This window comes from Leucoraja erinacea, chromosome 4, assembly GCF_028641065.1.
Source record: "Leucoraja erinacea ecotype New England chromosome 4, Leri_hhj_1, whole genome shotgun sequence".
Classification (NCBI taxonomy): domain Eukaryota; kingdom Metazoa; phylum Chordata; class Chondrichthyes; order Rajiformes; family Rajidae; genus Leucoraja; species Leucoraja erinaceus.
In genome coordinates, this window is record NC_073380.1 from 9,968,992 (window position 1) to 9,989,515 (window position 20,524).

At 44.9% G+C, this 20,524-nt stretch overlaps 1 protein-coding gene across 1 annotated transcript in view; it reads right to left on the bottom strand.

Moving 5' to 3' along the window:
* Positions 1 to 20,524, bottom strand: part of LOC129696144 (serine/threonine-protein kinase H1-like) — a 42,626-nt gene that overhangs the window by 17,235 nt on the left and 4,867 nt on the right. Inside the window, exon 2 of the mRNA XM_055633660.1 lies at positions 19,109 to 19,775. Within this exon, the coding sequence (XP_055489635.1) occupies positions 19,109 to 19,775 (667 nt within the window). The remainder of the gene's footprint in view (positions 1 to 19,108; positions 19,776 to 20,524) is intronic.

Sequence of the window (20,524 nt, forward strand, 5' to 3'; positions counted from 1 at the left end):
CTTGCCTGATGGTAGAATAAGCTACCAGGATATTCAATAGCCTTACTTTCACCACACACTGTAACACGCGTATTAAATGAACGTTGGCAAGTGTATTTGGCACAATGGGTGAGAATTCCTCCGACTACCATCTTCGAAAGAAATTGATGCGTTAAAATTTGGAAAACTGAAAATGAGGCGCCTGGGCCCGTTGAGGCAGCCGATGTTGGAATGCCTTGCCACTTGCCACAGAAGGCTGTGGAGGCCATCAATGGATATTTTTAAGGCAGAGATAGATAGATTCTTGATTAGCACGGGTGTCAGAGGTTATAGGGAGAAGGCAGGAGAATGGGGTTAGGAGGGAGAGATAGATCAGCCGTGATTGAATGGCGGAGTAGACCTGATGAGTTGAATGGCCAAATTCTACTCCTATCACTTATAGGGTAATTAATGAAGACAGTATGATCTTGACCTCATCGGGACTTCAATTGCCGATCTACATACAATTCGTCAAGGGTGCTGGCAACTCGGCGGCATGGGGGTTCGGAAGGCACCTAGGTTGGGTGGGGCGCCGATCTCGACCTCATCGGGACTTCTGTCGCTGAACTAAGTACAATTCGTACTAAATACAACGACGGCGCCAACTTACCGGTATGAGCGTTTGCCGATCTTGACCTGGGCTCACGTTTCTGCCCTCCCTGGGCTGTGAGCATGCCGGAATAGCTGCGCCTCAGTCCCGCGGACGTCCGCCGATCCGAACTTCACCGTGACTTCTGCGGGCAACTCGTTAACCGGTGCCCGGGCAACCCGTGCAAGAAATGCTAGTTTTGCTAGTTTTTCTGTTGTTGAAGGGTTCTGAACTGAAACGTCACCTATTCCATTTCTCCAGAGATGCTGCCTGACCTGCTGGGTTACTCCAGCGCTTTATGTCTATCTTTGGCATAAATCAGCATCTACAGTTCCTTCCTACACATTGCATGGTTCATGCCACACACCACAACATTTAAAAAACATTTGGACAGGCTTATGGATAGGGCAGATTTAGTGGGATATGGGTCAAACGCAGGCAGGTGGCACTAGTGTAGATGGGACATGTTGGTCGGTGTGGGCCTGTTACCGTACTATATCACTATATGACTCTGGCATCCCTGGTGCTGACACCGATTGACTGGATTACTGTGGAAACAACACTGAATTGTGTGAAAAGCAGAAATTGCAGGAATTGTGTTGGAAAAAGTGCTTCACACGATAAGGGAAATTGCAGCATTGAATGTTCTCATTCCTGCAGAGTGATGTCATGGCCAGGCAGACAGGAACAAACAGAAGCACACAGCTTTGTCTAGCATTACAACAGGACAATTGTGTAATTGTAAAATAATTTGAAGAATTATGTGATGCATTCAAACAATTCAAATGAGACAGCAAAGAGATTAGTGGAGACACAAAGGTTAGGTAACTGGATAGCTTCGACTTACTGGGGCAAAGCTTAATGCAGGGACTTATCTTTGATAGATTCATATTCATACAGCATGGAAACAGGCCTTTCGGCCCAACCCGCCCAAACTGACCAACATGCCCCATCCAGTAATGCCCCAATTCCAGTAATTCACTGGAATTTAGAGGGATGAGAGGAGATCTTATAGAAACGTGTAAAATTATAAAAGGACTGGACAAGCTAGATGCAGGAAAAATGTTCCCCATTGAAAAATGGGGAACCAGGGGGCACAGTCTATGAATAAGGAGAGGCCATTTAAAATTGAGATGAGAAAAAAATATTTCGCCCATAGTATTGTGAATTTGTGGAATTCTCTGCCACATAAGTAGAGGCCAATTCACTGGATGAATTTAAAAGAGAGTTAGATAGAGCTCCAGGGGCTAGTGGAATCAAGCGATACGGGGAGAAGGCAGGTACGGTTACTGATTGTGGATTATCAGCTATGATCACAATGAATGGCGGTGCAGGCTCGAAAGGCCAAATAGCCTCCTACAGCACCTATTTTCTATGTTTCTATCTACACTAGTCCCACCTGCCCGCGTTTGGCCGATATCCCTCTAAACCTTTCCTGTCCATGTACCTGTCCAAATGTATTTACACAAAGGGTGGTGGGTGCATGGAACAAGCTTCCAGAGGATGTAGTTAAGGCAAGTACTATCGCAGTGTTTAAGAAACATTTAGACAAATATATGGATAGGACAGGTTTAAAGATATTGGCCAAATGTTGGCAGGTGGAACAATTGTCTGAAGAAGGGTTTCGGCCCGAAACGTCGCATATTTTCTTTGCTCCATAGATGCTGCTGCACCCGCTGAGTTTCTCCAGCAATTTTGTGTACCGTAGATGAGACATGTTGGCCGGTGTGGGCAAGTTGGGCCGAAGGGCCTGTTTCCACGCTGCAAGACTCTATGACTAGTACCTGTCTCAACTACCTCCTCTGGCAGCTTGTTCCATATACTCATAACCACCCTCTCTGGAAAAAAATTGTCCCAGGGGTTCCTATGAAGCAGAGAGTGAAAATTTGAATGTGGGCCATTGTAAATTGGGCCATTTAAGAGTTGTCCTTAAATACTGGAGAGGTGCCAGATGACTGGAGGGGGGCAAATGTTGTGCCTCTTTTCAAGAAGGGCTGCAGGGAAAAATAGGCTGGTGAGCTCAACATCTGTAGTTGGAACGTTACCAGAGAGTATCCTGAGGGATAGGTTATACAGACTCTATTTGATCTTGGGAATTGGAGGTAATTGGGAAGGGAGTGTGGTCGAGAGCAAGTGGGTGATCTGGCTGTGGTTAGGTGGCGGAGCTGAGAGATTGCCAATGGTTGCCTGTGAGTTTCATGTGGATGGGCAATCAATGTTCAGTTTAATATATTCTGCCAGGGGTGGTGATGGAGATAGATACAACTGATTTGGGCATAGAGTGAACAAACGGAGGAGCCAGCGGCTTAGTAACTTTGTCATCGCTGTAGGTGGCCGCTGTTTATATGCATTGGGAATAGAAGCAAAACATTTCACTGTGCATCAGTCTGAAGAAGGGTTTCGGACCGAAATGTTGCCTATTTCCTTCGCTCCATAGATGCTGCTGCACCCGCTGAGTTTCTCCAGCTTTTTTGTGTACCTTTGATTTTCCAGCATCTGCAGTTCCTTCTTGAACATTTCACTCTGCCATGTCACATGTGACAATAAAGTATTCTGTTCCTATTACTTTGTAAAAAAGCAATTAAAAATAAATCACCTGATCATATTCTATGAATTATTATAAAGCAATAAGACACTTTGCATTATAAAACTCCTTCCCAAACAGCAAGCAGTCTAATTTTGAAACTTGTACAGATTCCCTGCAATGTTACATATATCTTAAGGGTATTGTGCACATAACATACTTCCCTTGGGCAGCTTACAACCCAGCGGTATGAATATTGATGTCTCTAATTTCAAGTAACCCTTGCATCCCTTCTCGTAAGATCATGTTATAAGGAATAAGTATACAATTAGGCCATTCGGCCCATCAGGTCAACTCCACTTCAATCAAGGCTATCTAACTCTCCCTCCTAACGACATTTCCTGCCTTCTTCCCATAACCTCTGACACCTGTACCAATCAAATACTAACCTATACCCATCTCTCCATCCGTCCCCCACCCTAGTTTTTATACTAGTTTCACCATAGTTCTGTTGAGGTTTCACTGTCTGTATAAATCGCTATCACCTAACCCACAGCCAACAATGGACAATTGTGGACTCCACCTTTCTTTGATCATCGTTACTTATCTGCATATCTTTCATTTGTTAGTTCTATATCTCTCCATATCACCTTTCCCCCGACGCTCAGTCTGAAGAAGGGTCTTGACCTGAAACATCACCTATTACTCCAGCTTTTTGTGTCGATCTTCCCTTTGACCAAAGTATGGCTATGGGAATGCTGGTTGAAATAATACACTATTTATGGCAGACATTAGCAGCCGTTGACTGTTTATCCAGTGAACCATTAAACAAAATGCTTAAAGACAAAGTACAGTAGGTTCTTGAAGGCCGGGTAAAGTAATCCAATTCCTTCAGAAAATTTACTTTCAAAGGAATTGCTTGCTAGTAATAGAGGGGGGGAAACGGTCTAAGTATTATTAAGATATAATGAGAACTAGCCATGGTTTGTTGGCAAAAAGAGGAGGGTGTCCCGAAATGTCAGACTAGGGTGGCACATTCGCACTGCTGCCTTACAGCGCCAGAGACCCAGGTTTGATCCTGACTACGGGTGCTGTCTGTATGGAGTTTGTACGTTCACCTCGTGACCGCGTGGATTTTCTCCGGGTGGTCTGGTTTCCTCCCACACTTCAAAGAACACCTGTAGAAAACCTTTCTTTGTAGGTTAATCTGGCATTGGTAATTTGTTAAAAAAAATCTCCATATCGTCTGTACGATCAGTGAAGAAGGGTCTTGACCCGGGGGTTACTCGCTGTGTCATAGAAACGGGGAAACATAGAAATTAGGTGCAGGAGTAGGCCATTCGGCCCTGTCGAGCCTGCACCGCCATTCAATATGATCATGGCTGATCATCCTACTCAGTATCCCGGTACCTGCCTTCTCTCCATACCCCCTGATCCCTTTAGCCACAAGGGCCACATCTAACTCCCTCTAAAATATAGCCAATGAAGTGGCCTCAACTACCCTCTGTGGCAGAGAGTTCCAGAGATTCACCACTTTCTGTGTGAAAAAAGTTCTTCTCATCTCGGTTTTAAAGGATTTCCCCCTTATCCTTAAGCTGTGACCCCTTGTCCTGGACTTCCCCAACATCGGGAACAATCTTCCTGCTTCTAGCCTGTCCAACCCCTTAAGAATTTTGTAAGGTTAAGATCCCCTCTCAATCTAAATTCTAGAGAGTATAAACCAAGTCTATCCAGTCTTTCTTCATAAGACAGTCCTGACATCCCAGGAATCAGTCTGGTGAACCGTCTCTGCACTCCCTCTATGGCAATAATGTCCTTCCTCAGATTTGGAGACCAAAACTGTACGCAATACTCCAGGTGTGGTCTCACCAAGATCTTCGATCTTCCCTTTGACCAAAGTATGGCTATGGGAATGCTGGTTGAAATAATACACTATTTATGGCAGACATTAGCAGCCGTTGACTGTTTATCCAGTGAATCATCAAAATGCTTAAAGGAGACAGTAGGTTCTTGAAGGTCGGGTTTCCGTGTCAATTCCTTCAGAAAATTTACTTTCAAAGGAATTGCTTGCTAGTAATAGAGGGGGGGAAACGGTCTAAGTATTATTAAGATATAATGAGAACTAGCCATGGTTTGTTGGCAAAAAGAGGAGGGTGTCCCGAAATGTCAGACTAGGGTGGCACATTCGCACTGCTGCCTTACAGCGCCAGAGACCCAGGTTTGATCCTGACTACGGGTGCTGTCTGTATGGAGTTTGTACGTTCACCTCGTGACCGCGTGGATTTTCTCCGGGTGGTCTGGTTTCCTCCCACACTTCAAAGAACACCTGGAAAACCGGTCTGTAGGTTAATTGGCATTGGTAAGTTGTAAAAAAAAATTGTCCCTCGTCTGTAGGATCGTGTTAGTGTACGGGGTGATCGCTGGTCGGCGGGGACTCAGTAGGCCAGAGGGCCCGTTTCTGCGCTGTATCTCTAAAGTCCAAAAGAAGGGTCTTAACCTGCCCATACGTGTGTCGGAAGGAACTGCAGATGCGGGTTTAAACTGAAGATGGACACAAAATACTGGAGTAAATCAGTGGAACAGGCAGCATCTCTGGAAAGAAGGAATGGGTGACGTTTCGGTTTGAGACCCTTCTTCAGACTTTGTTGCCTGTACACGTTCTCCACAGATGCTGCCTTGACCCTGCTGAGTTACTTCAGCTTTTTGTGTTATTTTCTTTTGAAAGGAAGGTTGGTCATGTTCTGCAGCTTAGTGGACAAGACAGCATGCAGATTAGAAGAAATGTATGACTCGGGAAAGATTGCACGTCACACATACAGAATCAGACAAGCAATGACAAGAGAGCATCATTAAAACGGAGATACAAGAAACTGTAGGTGCTGACATCTTGAACAAGACACAAAGTGTTGAAGACACTCCGCGGGTCAAACAACATTTGTGACGTGAAGGGACAGACAATGTTTCGGATCGGAACCCTACTACAGACAGAAATGTTGTCTGCCGATTTGCTCAACTGTTGATGCCCGACCTGCTGAGCTAGACTTTAGACGTTACTTTCGACTTTAGAGATACAGTGCGGAAACAGGCCCTTCGGCCCACCGAGTCCATGCCAACCAGCGATCCCCACCCCCGTACACTAACACCATCCCACACACTAGGGACAATTTACAATTTTTTTACCGAAGCCAATGAAGCTACATACCCTTTGGAGTGTGGGAGGAAACCGGAGCACCCAGAGAAAACCCACTCAATCACAGGGTGAACGTACAAACTCCGTAGAGACAGGACCGGTAGTCAAGATCGAACCTGGGTCTCCAGCGCTGTTAAACAGCAACTCTACCGCTGCACCACCATGCCGCTCTGCAGCACTTTGTGTTTTGCAGAAACCATCAGTAGATGTTGAGAGGGGAGAGTTGGGTCTCTAGCTGGCCAAGTAACCCAGAATGGCAAATATTATTCCAAACGGGAGGAGAATTAAAATAATTAAAAAACGTAATTCCATATAAAATATTACAGTTTGTATGGTTGTCTGCACAGTTATGTTGTTGGAAACACCACTTGTTCAGTAAATTACAAAGATTTTCAGGGCATGCATTTCTACATTCCTATAGATGATCACTTGATAAAATGTAAATATAGTTTCTCAAAGCTACCAAGATACCAAATTTTATTAGCTGCCGTTAACCTTCTTTTTTGCTTATCAGTTTTAAAAACGAAATGTTATGATATTTTGCTTGTCAGCTAGTCTGTTAAATTTCCTTACCTATCATCCCGTATGCCTGAATGTACAGAAGCAGGAAGGCATGCACTACCAGAACAGAGGGGAACAGCATCTTCCCCTCTGTTATCAGGCTCCTGAACAGTGCTCACCCAGGCTGGGATCCTGTTCGATTCACCTCAATCCCATTGTGGACATTGGACTTTGTCTGTGGAACTGACGTGTTACAATGCTGGGAACTACATTCTGCACTCTGTATCTTCCTTTGTGCTCTATCTATTGTACTTGAGTTTGACTTGATTGTATTTATGTATGGTATATCTGATTGGTTTAGAGAGCATTTCCACTGTACTTTGATACATGTGACAATAATAAGCCTAAACCTGAAACATTTTGATTCTGCCATTTGGATTGCATCTCCAATACTTCTAGTTTCTCCTCACTCTGGCTGTCTTTCTGAATGATTATATTAATATTTTTGCCCTTTGTGTTTTAGTGATATGCATCCATGGATCATTGAATTCCTTTAGATTCCCATTGCTTCCCGCTTTTTACTACTCATAAAAAGGCTTAATGTTTGAATTATCTGTGTGCATGGATCACTGAATTTCTTTTAGATTCCCATTGCTTTCAGCTATTTACTGCTTATAACATGCTCTGTTCTTTTTTCAGGTTCAAAATGGATTACCTCATACTTGCCCATTAATTGAATCCATTTGGCACACATTTACCCATTAACTTAATCTATTAATAAGGATGTAAGGAACAGGAGTTGGAGTAGGCTAATTGCAACCCTCCCCCACCAAGCCTGCATCAGTTAGATCATTACGCCCATCGTAACATCAGTTTCTAACTATTTCTCCATTTCCCTTGACTCAGTTATAGCTTAGAAGTATGTAAAACTTTACTTAGAATATATAGCACATATAAGATAGTGCCGGATCATGAGGAATCTCTGTGGGCTCCTCTCGGTAAAGTATCTACCAACATCTGATACAATAGCTCTATTCTTTTAATACGTTTGTACGTTCTCCCCGCGACCTCGTGGGTTTTACTTGGATGTTCCGGTTTCCTTCCACACTCCAAAGACGTACAGGTTTGTAGGCTGATTGGCTTCGGTAAAGATCATAAATTGTCCCTAGTGTGTGTAGGATAGTGCTAGTGTATGGGGGTCAATGGTTGGTGCGGACTCGGTGGGGGCCAAAGGGCCTGTTTCCACGTTGAATCTCTAAACTAAATCTAAACTAAATATTTGTCCATTTAGAAATTCCTCCTCATCTACATTTTCAATAAAACCCCCTCTCAATCCTAGTCAACCCATTTTCCTCTATCAGTTCCTTCATCCCAGTAACCAACCTAGTGCACTTTCCCTGTAAGTTGATAAGTGATAGAAACATAGAAACATAGAAATTAGGTGCAGGAGTAGGCCATTCGGCCCTTCGAGCCTGCACCGCCATCATATGATCATGGCTGATCATCCAATCTCTCCTTCAGTATCCCGTACCTGCCTTCTCCTCATAACCCCTGATCCCCTTAGCCACAAGGGCCACATCTATCTCCCTCTTAAATATAGCCAATGAACTGGCCTCAACTACCCTCTGTGGCAGAGAGTTCCAGAGATTCACCACTCTCTGCGTGAAAAAAGTTCATCTCATCTCGGTTTTAAAGGATTTCCCCCTTATCCTTAAGCTGTGACCCCTTGTCCTGGACTTCCCCAACATCGGGAACAATCTTCCTGCATCTAGCCTGTCCAACCCCTTAAGAATTTTGTAATTTTCTATAAGATCCCCTCTCAATCTCCTAAATTCTAGAGAGTATAAACCAAGTCTATCCAGTCTTTCTTCATAAGACAGTCTCTGTCCAGTCTTTCTTCATAAGATATAAGATAGGAGCAGAATTAGGATATTCGGCCCATCAAGTCTATTCCGTCATTCAATCATGGCTGATCTATCTCTCCTTCCTAACCTCATCTCCTGCCTTCTCCTCATAATCCCTGACACCCGTACCAATCAAGAATCTATCTATCTCTGCCTTAAAAATATCCACTGATATCCATCGATCCAACGTAAGCATATCCTTCGGTAAATACGAGGCTTCTGTTTCAACCCTCAGAAGCTGCGTTCTCAGAATTTTTACCACCAAGATATTTTAAGTTCAATCTTCAATGTAAACCACCTGCAAAATTCAAACAGGTATACATTTGAATCTTGGTTATTGTGGATCTGACTGTGCAGTTTAATGTCACTTTTCACATATCTTGTTGATCTTAGAATGATGAATTGTTACAGCACAAACAAAGACTGTTTAGCCCATCAGGTTTGCACCAATTCCATGCAGCATCCTGACTGTTGCATTCCGCCACTCTTTCCCTGTAGATAGACACAAAATGCTGGGGTAGGCAGCACCTCTGGAGGCAATGAAGAGGTGACGTTTCGGATCGAGACCCTTCAATGGACACTTTCCCTGTATTGAGATGTTGCCTGACTTGCTGAGTTACTCCAGCACTTTGTGTCCTTTTTTTAATTGTAAACCAGCGTCTGCAGTTTCTTGTGCCTGTATTATTTGCTAGTAGTAAGTGAGTAAGCCTGGGAAAAAGGTGGTTTTGTTTTTTTTCGGTGGAACAAAAGATAACACATGTGGAAAACCAGAAAATCAACATACCCAATGTGTTACAGGATGTCAAACTATGTGCCAAAAACAATTGTGTCATTGAGAAAGACTTGGGAACCACAGGGCCAACATGAGAAACAATGCACCTCTTGATGGGTTGTCCCTCAGGTTTCCTCAAGTTAACAGATTGTTTATTGTGGCTTTCAGATCGCGGGTTTAGAAAATAACTTCACTGGTTGTCAATCTGGTTATGGAAAAAGACTGACTAAAACATGATGAAGACTCCACTGTATAACATGGGATATATCATAGATACAGTCTATATCAAGATTTGCATTAGAGTAAACCTAATTGTTTAGTTTATTTAGTTTAGAGATACAGTGTGGAAACAGGCCCTTTGGCCCATCGAGTCTGCGCCGACTAGCGATCCCCCCACTATTCTACACACACCAAGGACAATTTACAATTATACCGAAGCCAATTAACCTACTTATATGTCGTTGGAGTGTGCGAAGAAACCGGAGTACGCGGAGAAAACCCACGCAGGTCACGGAGAGAATGTACAGACAGCGCCCCTGGTCAGGATCGAACCCGGGTCTCTGGCGATGCAAGGAAGCAACTCTACCGCTGCGCCACCGTGCCGCCCCTTCGAATTGCTTCGGTGTCATTTTACGTTGTCCAAAGCTAGGGGAAAACATTAAAAAACTTATACCATATTCCATATATGTCACAACTTCCAATGACTGGATCTTATCCATGGAGCCCAGAATGCTTAAAGTCACTATACTGAAAATGTTTCATTTACAAATGGCACGCACTTAGGGTAGAAATATAAGTAACTTTGCACTTGCCCTCATTTCCCCCCTATGTAGCTTAGAGCTGAATCTTCTTGGACGACATTAGGCTTTAGAGATACAGCGCGTAAACAGGCCCTTCGACCCATTGAGTCCGCGCCGATCAGCGATCCCCGCATACTAGCACTATCCTACACACTAGAGACAATTTACAATTCTTACTGAAGCCAAATAACCTACAAACCTGTATGTCTTTGGAGTTCGGGGAAGAAACCGGAGCACCCGGAGAAAACCCAGGTGGTCATAGTGAGAACAAACAAACTCCGCACAGACAGCACCCAAAGTCAGGATCAAACCAGAGTCCCTGGCGCTGTAAGGCAGCAACACTACCCCTGCACCACTGTGCTGCCCTATGGACTGAATGGGCCGAATATTCAAGTTCAAGTGAGTTTATTGTCATGTGTCCCTGATAGGACAATGACATTCTTGCTTTGCTTAGCACACAGAACATAGTAGGCATTTACTACAAAACAGATCAGTGTGTCCATATTCTGATAAACTGATAAAGTGCAAATAGCAGATAATGGGCCACCAATAATCAGAGTTTTGTCCGAGCCAGGTTTAATAGCCTGATGGCTGTGGGGAAGTAGCTATTCCTGAACCTGGTTGTTGCAGGCTTCAGGCTCCTGTACCTTCTACCTGAAGGTAGCAGGGAGATGAGTGTGTGGCCAGGATGGTGTGGGTCTTTGATGATACTGCCAGCTTTTTTGAGGCAGCGACTGCGATAAATCCCCTCGATGGAAGGAAGGTCAGAGCCAATGATGGACTGGGCAGCGTTTACTACTTTTTGTAGTCTTTTTCTCTCCAGGGCGCTCAAGTTGCCGAACCAAGACACGATGCAACCGGTCAGCATGCTCTCTATTGTGCACCTGCAGAAGTTAGAGAGAGTCCTCCTTGACAAACCGACTCTCTGTCGGGTCAAATGGCCTAATTCTGGTCCTATGTCTTATGATCTTTGATAATGCTCATATACAGTGCTTTGAAATGTTTTCACAGGTTAAAGGTATTACATGTAGGTAAGGTGTGCTGTCTCCAAATGGAATCTATTTTCCAAAAATACGGACAAATGTTTTACGTTTTAATTTGTGAACCACTGAGAAATGAATGCGAGAGAGCTTTCATATAGAGGAATAAAGATTCAAGCAGAGAAATCGCAGGGAATTGTGGACGCAGCCCAGGCCATCATGCAAACCAACCTCCCCTCCATTGACTCCATCTACATTCCACGCTGCCTCGGCAAGGCCAGCAGCATAATCACGGACGAGTCGCACCCCGGCCACTCCCTGGTCTGCCCTCTCCCATCGGGCAAAAGAAGTGTGAAAACGCACACCTCCAGATTCAATGATCGTTTCTTCCTAGCTGTTCTTAGGCAACTGAACCATCCTACCAACAACTAGAGAGTGGTTCTAACCTACCGTTTTTCTCATTGGAGATCCTAGGACAACGGTTAATTTGACTTTACTGGACTGTATCTTCCACTCAATGTTATTCCCTTTATCCTGTATCTGTACGCTGTGGATGATTTGATTGTGGTCATGTATAGTCTTCCGCTGACTGTACAGCATGCAACAAAAAAAGCTTTTCACTATACCTCGTTACACGTGACAATAAACTGTACTAAACTAAAGAATGTAGCTGTACTGAGAATCCTTCAGTTACTGTGGAGAGTCTAATACATCACCAGAATGTCAGAATTATTGAAATGGTTGGTAATCCCCCTGCAGATTGGCTAATATCAACATATGGATCCATATTAGACAACATATTAGCACAGTGCACCATTCTAGGCACCATGCTAGGCCCACCTCAGTACTCAGCTTAGAAATACAGCTTTGGTCCACCAAGTCCACATCGACCAGCGATTCTCAATATTGACACTTGACACTACCTTACACACTAGGGACAATTTTACATTCATACCAAACCAATTCACCTACAAAGCTGTAGGTCTTTGGAGTGTGGGAGGAAACCAAAGGTCTCCGAGAAAGCCCCAGGCAGGAGGTCACAAGGAGAAGGGACAAACTTCGTACAGGCATGCACCCATAGTCAGGATCGAACCCAGGTCTCCGGCGCTGTAAGGCAGCAGCTCTACCGCTGCGCCACCGTGCCGGCCGAGCAATATCAGATGTGATTATTAAGAGTCAATGTGGCATCGATGAGTCACAGGTTGGAAGCAGGTCCACAAGACGTATGAATTATATAAATATAAAGCCTTTAAATCAGTGGGAAATTATAGGTCATAGACAAAGAAGGCTTTTGTTGAAGTAGTGCACACAGCTCTGCTGGCACAGATTAAAGATGTATCGTATGTGTTTGTCTACAAAGGTACACTGCACGCGAGTACGGTTATGGGCGGGAGCATTTAACACACGGGAACAACAAATCATCTTTCAGCACTCCTCTGTGCCCATGCAACTTTAATACAATTGAACAGGACAACAAAAGCAGAGCGGTGAATTCCACGAGTAAAACAGCTTTCCATTGTCCAAACATTGTAATTGCAAGTTGGGAAGTTGCACGCCATTGCCGACTGTGGAGGCACCTGTTTCTCAATGAAAGGTGGCACGCAACTGGTCCAGCCAGAAGCGTCGATTGCTCCACTACACCCTTCATGCAAAGGAGAGTTCAGGAGCATTCATAAAAGTCAAAGTAATTTGCCTTCCTTTAAGGCTGTTTGTAAGGTGTCAAAAACAGTTGTGAGCGAGCATATGAAATGTGCTTGGAGCAGTTTAATAACCAACATCTTAAACCTTTGTCCCATGGTACGAGTTCACTCCAAGACTTCTCCCGAGTTTGCCCTGATTCGAACTCGGAGATTTACGGTAAGGGCGACTCGTCGGTACTCGGGGCTCTCGTGGACATTTTTCATCATGTTGAAAAATCTTCACGAGTCTTCCCGTGCTTACCAGCCGTTAGCGAGTCTTCCCGAGTACCTGCCGTTAGCGCTAAGAGACGTCCCCGAGCTCCGACGTACCCGCTACGTTCATTCTCCGTGCTTACGAGTTAGATTTTTTTTAAACTCGGGAGAGCTCTTGGAATGAACTCGCACCGTGGGACAGGGCTAATACCCACAACACAGAAGAAAACAGAAAGATCACCTTTATTTTTCCCAATCAACACAGAACAGTATTTAAAAGACTTTTGGATAAGTATATGGATATGCAGGGATACGGAGGGGGAATGGGCAGGTAGATAAGTGATGGTCTTGGCATCATGTTTGGCACAAACATTGTGGGCTGACGGATCTGTTCTTGTTCTGAACAGGCCCTTCGGCCCACAATATCTGTGCTGAAAATCATGCCAAGGCCATCACTTATCTACCAGACCATAATCCATATCCCTTCCATGCCCTGCATATCCGTATGCATATCCAACAGTCTTTTAAAATGCCACTAACGTATGTATCTGCTTCAAACACCAACCTGGGCAGCGCGTTCCAGGCACTAACCACACTCTGTGTAAAAAAACCTGCTCTGCATACTTCCTTTAAACTTTGCCCCTCTCCCCTTAAAGCTAAGCCCCCTAGTATTTGTTTTTTCCATCCTGGGAAAAAAGATTCTGACTGTCTACCCTATCTTTGCCAAAATGCTGGTTGAAGGATAAATGTTGAATCGATACTTATGCCAAGACACAACATGCTGGAGCAACTCTACTGGTCAGGCATCCTCTCTGGTGAACATGGATAGGCAATGTTTCGGATCGGTGCTCAGCAGAGAACATATTGACTGGTTGCATCGTGGCTTGGTTCGGCAACTTGAACGTCCAGGAGCGGAAAAGACTGCAAAAAGTTGTGACCACTGCCCAGTCTATCACCGGCTCTGACCTCCCCACCATCAAAGGGATTTGTCGTAGTCGCTGCCTAAAAAAGGCAGCCAGCATCATCAGGGACCCCCACCATCCTGGTCACGCATTCATCTCATCACTGCCATCGGGAAGAAGGTACAGGCGCCTGAAAACTGTAACGTCCAGGTTCAGGAACAGCTTCTTCCCTGCAGCCATCAGGCTACTAAACACTACAACCTCATATAAGCTCTGCACTACAATAGATTATTATTATTGTTGCACTTTTATTGTTTGTTTGTTCGTTGAGTATGTGTGTATATGATATATATATATATATATAATATATATATGTAAGTATGTGTATATATACACACACTGAACTTTTTTTTCTCTCTCTCATTTATCATATTGTTTACAGTGTACTATGTTTACACATCCTGTTGTGCTGCAGCAAGTAAGAATTTCATTGTTCTATCTGGGACATATGAAAATAAAACTCTTGGTGACTCTTGACTCTTCTTCCAACTTAAGTCTTAGGTCTAGTGGGATGAAGTTCCCGTCCCCTCCTGTTCAACGTCCTTTGTTAATGTAAAATCAATGAGGGTACAAATATTCCAGCATTTTGACTGTCTGCTTAGAGTCATAGAGTCATACAGCGTGGAGATAGGCCCTTTGGCCCAACTTGTCGATACTGACCAACATGTCCCATCTACACTATAGTCCCACCTGCCTGCATTTTGGCCATATCCCTCCAAACCTGTCCTATCCATGTAGCTGTCTAAATGTTTCCTAAACGTTGAGAGCCTCAACTACCTCCTCCGGCAGCTCGTTCCACATGCCCACCACCCCTTGTGTGGAAAAAGTTACCCCTCAGGTTCCAGGATGATGTTAATAGCTTTGAAATCAGAAATCCTGATCAATTATTGGATTTATCGAGATGTATTTGAGTTATTGGGCATTTATTTCAAGAAAAGGATCACAGGTTTTTAACATGATTGTAATTTTAATTACATTTATTTTTAGTTAAGAGATACAGGCCCTTCGGCCACCCAAATGTGCACCAACCAGCGATCCCCGCACACTAGCATAATCCTACACACACTAGGGACAATTCACAATTATACTAAGCCAATTAACCTACAAACCTGTACGTCTTTGGAGTGTGGGATCCCGGAGAAAACTCACGCAGGTCATGGGGAGAACGTACAAACTCCGTACAGACAGCACCCGTAGTCAGGATTGAACCCGGGTCTCTGACGCTGTAAGGCAGCAACTTGACTGCTGCGTCACCGTGCTGCCCATATGCAGAGTTTCCTTTCTTCAGAACATAAAAGGTCAATCAGTTCCTTGGGGAATCTCACTCTCTCTCTCACTCTCTCTTTCTGATTAATAATTTCAGAGTTGTACCGTGGGAAACTGATGACAATCCATTGCAGATGGCTTTTTCTAATCCTATTATTGGGGCCCATTGTTATTTTGATTGATCACGCCAACCTCCCTACACGCATCCTCAGTGCACGGCTTGTGAAAGTGGCTGGCACTTTATTGCAAAGTTTTCGTCTTTTGTACTGAACGCCCAGGAGAGTATCATCGAGGTACAGATGGGGTTTTCTTTTGTTAAAGTCAGAAATGTTAACATTGCAGAACAATTTAGTAGGACTTCACACTGCTTAGTGCTGCTTAGAGATAAGTTTTTTTGGCCTTCCATCACAGCGATGTGATGGATGTTTATGTAAAGTATGTCGTGTCTTGGGTCTATTTGTTTGTAATGTATGGCTGCAGAAACGGCATTTCGTTTGGACCTCAAGGGGTCCAAATGACAATTAAATTGAATCTTGAATCTTGAATCTTGCTTTATATATAAGTTGAACTCCCCCCTTCCAAATAGCTTTGTTAAACTATTCTCATCTGGTATTAATATGGTCAATATTCAACTTGATTTGTTTTTTAAGGCATGCTTCATGCTTGCAGCCTATATTCAAAAGATAGACACAAAATGCTGGTGTAACTCAGCGGGACAGGTAACATCTCTGGATAGAAGGAATGGGTGACGTTTCGGGTCGAGATCTGAAGAAGGTTCTCGATCTGAAACCTCATCCATTCTTTCCCCCAGAGATGCTGCCTGTCCCGTTGAGTTACTCCAGCACATATTGAGTTACTCCTGTACTCTGTGTCTATCTTCAGTGTTAACCACCATGTGCAATCCCATCCTCCAACCTATATTCATATGTTTTAACAAATAGTTTGGATATAATTTTGAATTTGGATATTGGTGTAAAACTGGGTGATGTTAACTGTGTTGCCTATTGTGTAACAACTCAGATTATTAGTCAGTGTGAATTTGGAAGCTCCTCTGAAAGGTATAATTAAAATGATCACCTCGTCAGGCCAACAATGGATCAGACCTGAAATATTGAACTAACTGGGCATTAAAACATTCTGTGTCCTGCTGCCCAGTCGATGAGTAGAAATAATGAGCCCATGCCCTCAGGAGTAGCAGTGGCCTTATCAGGTTCCTTAAGCTACCATTGTGACATTATCAGATGTGCCTGGCAGAACCTTTGCAAGAGATTGGTGAGTGTCTCGAACACACTGTCAGGGGAGTTAATGGACCTTTCTGTCCTAGGTCACCTCCATTGTCAGAGTGAGGCTAAACGCAAATTGGAGGAACAGCACCTGATATTTCGCTTGGGCAGCTTACAGTCCAGTGGTATGAATATTGATATCTCTCAACTCAGGTAGCCCCGGCATTCCCTTTGTATCCCTCCCCCACTCGACCCGAATCGTCACCCATTCCTTTTTCTCCAGGGATGCTGCCAGTCCCACTGAGTTAGTCCGGCTTTTTGTGTCTGTCTTCGGTTTAAACCAATATCTGCAGTTCCTTCCTACACATTTCGTCTACTAACCGACCCGACTGCTTCACCCGCTGAGTTTCTCCAGCATTTTTTTCTACCTTACCGTTACGTCCAAGTCATTTATACATATACGGGTAGGGTTGCCGACTCTCTCACTCCCAAATAAGGGACAAAAGGTCAAAATACGGGACAAATTCCCGACGGCAATTCATTGACCGACTCGGCCGTGGCTGGGTGAATGATGAGTTGGCCCGTGTGCTGGACTGCGCACAATACCCTGCTGTCGGGCCAGCTGAGGAGTTTTGGCCCGAGCTGCGCGATGTCGCGAGCGAAGTGTGGCACTCCATCCAACTCATGAACCGATGATCGGCCATGAGAAGGAGGGGTGGTGGTGTCGGCTGTAAGCGAAGGTCCGAAGGTCGGACAGCTGGCCGAGCTGCCGACCGACGGGGCCACGGGCGAGGCGCTGCTGCTGCACTCCATGGGCTGCACGACGCCGGGACGGGTGAGGCGGGGTCGGACGCGGCGTTCCGACCCGACAGTCCCCTCGACCCGAGTAATAATCAAATACGTGGCAAGGGCGGTCCGTACGGGACAAACTGTCCATATGGTGCCAGCGCAATAACCTGGCCCTCAACCCCAGCAAAACCAAGAAACTGATTGTGAACTTTGGAAGGAGTAGGAGGGGGACCCACAGCCCCATTTATATGGTTGAAAGGGTCAAGAACTTCAAATTCCTGGGCGTACTGAAGATCTTTCCTGGTCCGAGAACACTAACGCAATTATCAAAAAAGCTCATCAGTGCCTCTACTTCCTGAGAAGATTACGGAGAGTTGGTTTGTCAAGGAAGACTCTCTCTAACTTCTACAGGTGCACAGTAGAGAGCATGCTGACCAGTTGCATCGTGGCTTGGTTCGGCAATTTGAGCGCCCTGGAGAGGAAAAGACTACAAAACGTAGTAAGCGCTGCCCAGTCCATCATCGGCTCTGACCTTCCTTCCATCGAGGGGATTTATCGCAGTCGCTTCCTCAAAAAGGCTGGCAGTATCATCAAAGACCCACACTATCCTGGCCACACACTCATCTCCCTGCTACCTTCAGGTAGAAGGTACAGGAGCCTGAAAACTGCAACAACCAGGTTCAGGAATAGTTACTTCCCCACAGCCGTCAGGCTATTAAACCTGGCTCGGACAAAACTCTGATTATTAATAACCACTTTCTGCTATTTGCACTTTATCAGTTTATTTATTCATGTGTGTATATATTTATATCATGGTATATGGACACATTTATCCTATACAGGGACACATGACAATAAACTCACTTGACTTGACTTGACCAATTTAGCCCAATATATGGGATGTCCCGGCTAATAGGGGACATGTGGCAACCCTATATACAGGTCCACCACATTGGTTCCAGAACCTTGCTGGATTCTCTGTTTTGCCGGACCAGCAGAGGTCACGGCCACCGAGAGGTGTGGAACGGTACTGGAACGATCTGCCGAGGCCGCTGGGGGGCTGAGATATCAGCCTACAAAGTCGGCCGTGGAAGTCGGCTATGGGATCAGATCTGCTGGCTCCAGCCAGGCTGGAGTTCCAGAGACTCGGCTGCAGGGGGCAAATCTGGCCCACCGATCAGAAGCTGTCCGTGGTAGTCGCGATGACATCGAGATCGACTGCCTCACCCGGCCTAGGCAACAAATTTTCCAGGGGATATCTCGGTGAGGGGGATTTCAAGTGCGCTCTCGTGAATTCGTCGAGATTAAAAGAGGTACCGGACCACCAGTTGCCAAGCAGAGGTGGACATGTACCTTTATATACATTTAGAAACATAGAAACATAGAAATTAGGTGCAGGAGTAGGCCATTCGGCCCTTCGAGCCTGCACCGCCATTCAATATGATCATGGCTGATCATCCAACTCAGTATCCCGTACCTGCCTTCTCTCCATACCCCCTGATCCCCTTAGCCATAAGGGCCACATCTAACTCCCTCTTAAATATGGCCAATGAACTGGCCTCAACTACCCTCTGTGGCAGAGAGTTCCAGATATATATTTGTTATATATATATATCTCAAACAGAAATCCCAGGACGGTTACCTAAAAGTTTGAAAACTTCAAAGCTTTATCGAAACAATTGCACAAGTTTCACCTACCTCACCTACATAACAGTAGTTGCACTTGAGGATCATCCTGTAAAGCCTTGTCCTGTTTTCATCTTCAAATGGCATAGTTCCGCTCAGCAGAATATAAGAGATCACACCCAAAGCCCACATATCGACCGCGTTGGTGTATGGTTTTCTCAGCAGGATCTCGGGTGCAATGTACTCCGGCGTGCCGCAGGTGGTCCTCATCGACCAGTCTCCACCTTTGTTCCCAGAATTGGCGAGCCCAAAGTCAGTGATGAGGATCTTGGAGTCCGATCCCGGGTGATAGTAAAGCAGATTCTCTGGCTTCAAGTCTCGATGTGTAATCCCCAAAGTGTGCAAGTATCTGATCCCGTCCAAAACCATCTGCAGCACCCGAGTGGCATCCCTTTCCGTAAATGAACCTTTGGCGATGACGCGATCAAAAAGCTCTCCCCCGGTGGCCAGTTCCATCACCATGTAAATGCGATCCTGGGTCTCAAACACCTCCATCAGCTGGATAATGTTATGGTGGCTCACCCTTCGAAGCACGTTGAGCTCCGACTCGCAAACCTCCTTTCCTTCTTTAGCCTTGGTTTCAATCATCTTGATGGCAAAGGGCTGCTTGGTGGCTCGATGTTCAACTCTGACCACCCTGCTGAAGCTGCCTCTTCCGATAAGGGCCTTGATTTCATACCTGATTAAAGTGGACAATAAAATTGGTCAAATTTGGAAGGCCACCAAGAGCGCAGTTATAACTTACCAACTAGTGAGAGGCTTGGATAGAGTGGATGTAGACAGGATGTACCCACTAGTGGGAGAGTCTAGGACCAGAGGACAAAGCCACAGAATTAAAGGACCTTCCTTTAGGAAGGAGATGAGGAGGGATTTCTTTAGTCAGAGAGTGGAATTCTTTGCCACAGAAGACTGTGGAAGCCAAGTCTATGGATATTTTTAAGGCAGAGATAGATAGTTTCATGATTAGTACGGGTGTCAGGGGTTATGCTCCTAATACTTATGACCTTATGACCTTAGTGTACAAAATCATGAGAAGAATAGATCGGGTAGATGCACAGAGTGTCTTGGCCAGAGTTGGGGAATTGAGAACAAGAGGACATAGGTTTCAGGTGAGGGGGGGAAAGATTTAATAGGAACGGAGGAGTAACTTTTTCACACAAAGGGTGGTGGATGTATGGAATGAGCTGCCAGAGGAGGTAGTTGAGGCAGGTACTATTGCACCAATTAAGAAACATTTAGACAGGTATGTGGATAGGAGAGGTTTAGAGGGATTCAGGTTCCTATTAAATGTTCCCCCCTCACCTGAAACCTATGTCCTCTGGCTCCCGATTCCCCTAATCTGCGCAAGAGACAATGTGCGTCTACCCGATCTATACCTCTCATAATTTTGTACACCTCTATAAGATCACCTCCTCATCCTCATCTCAT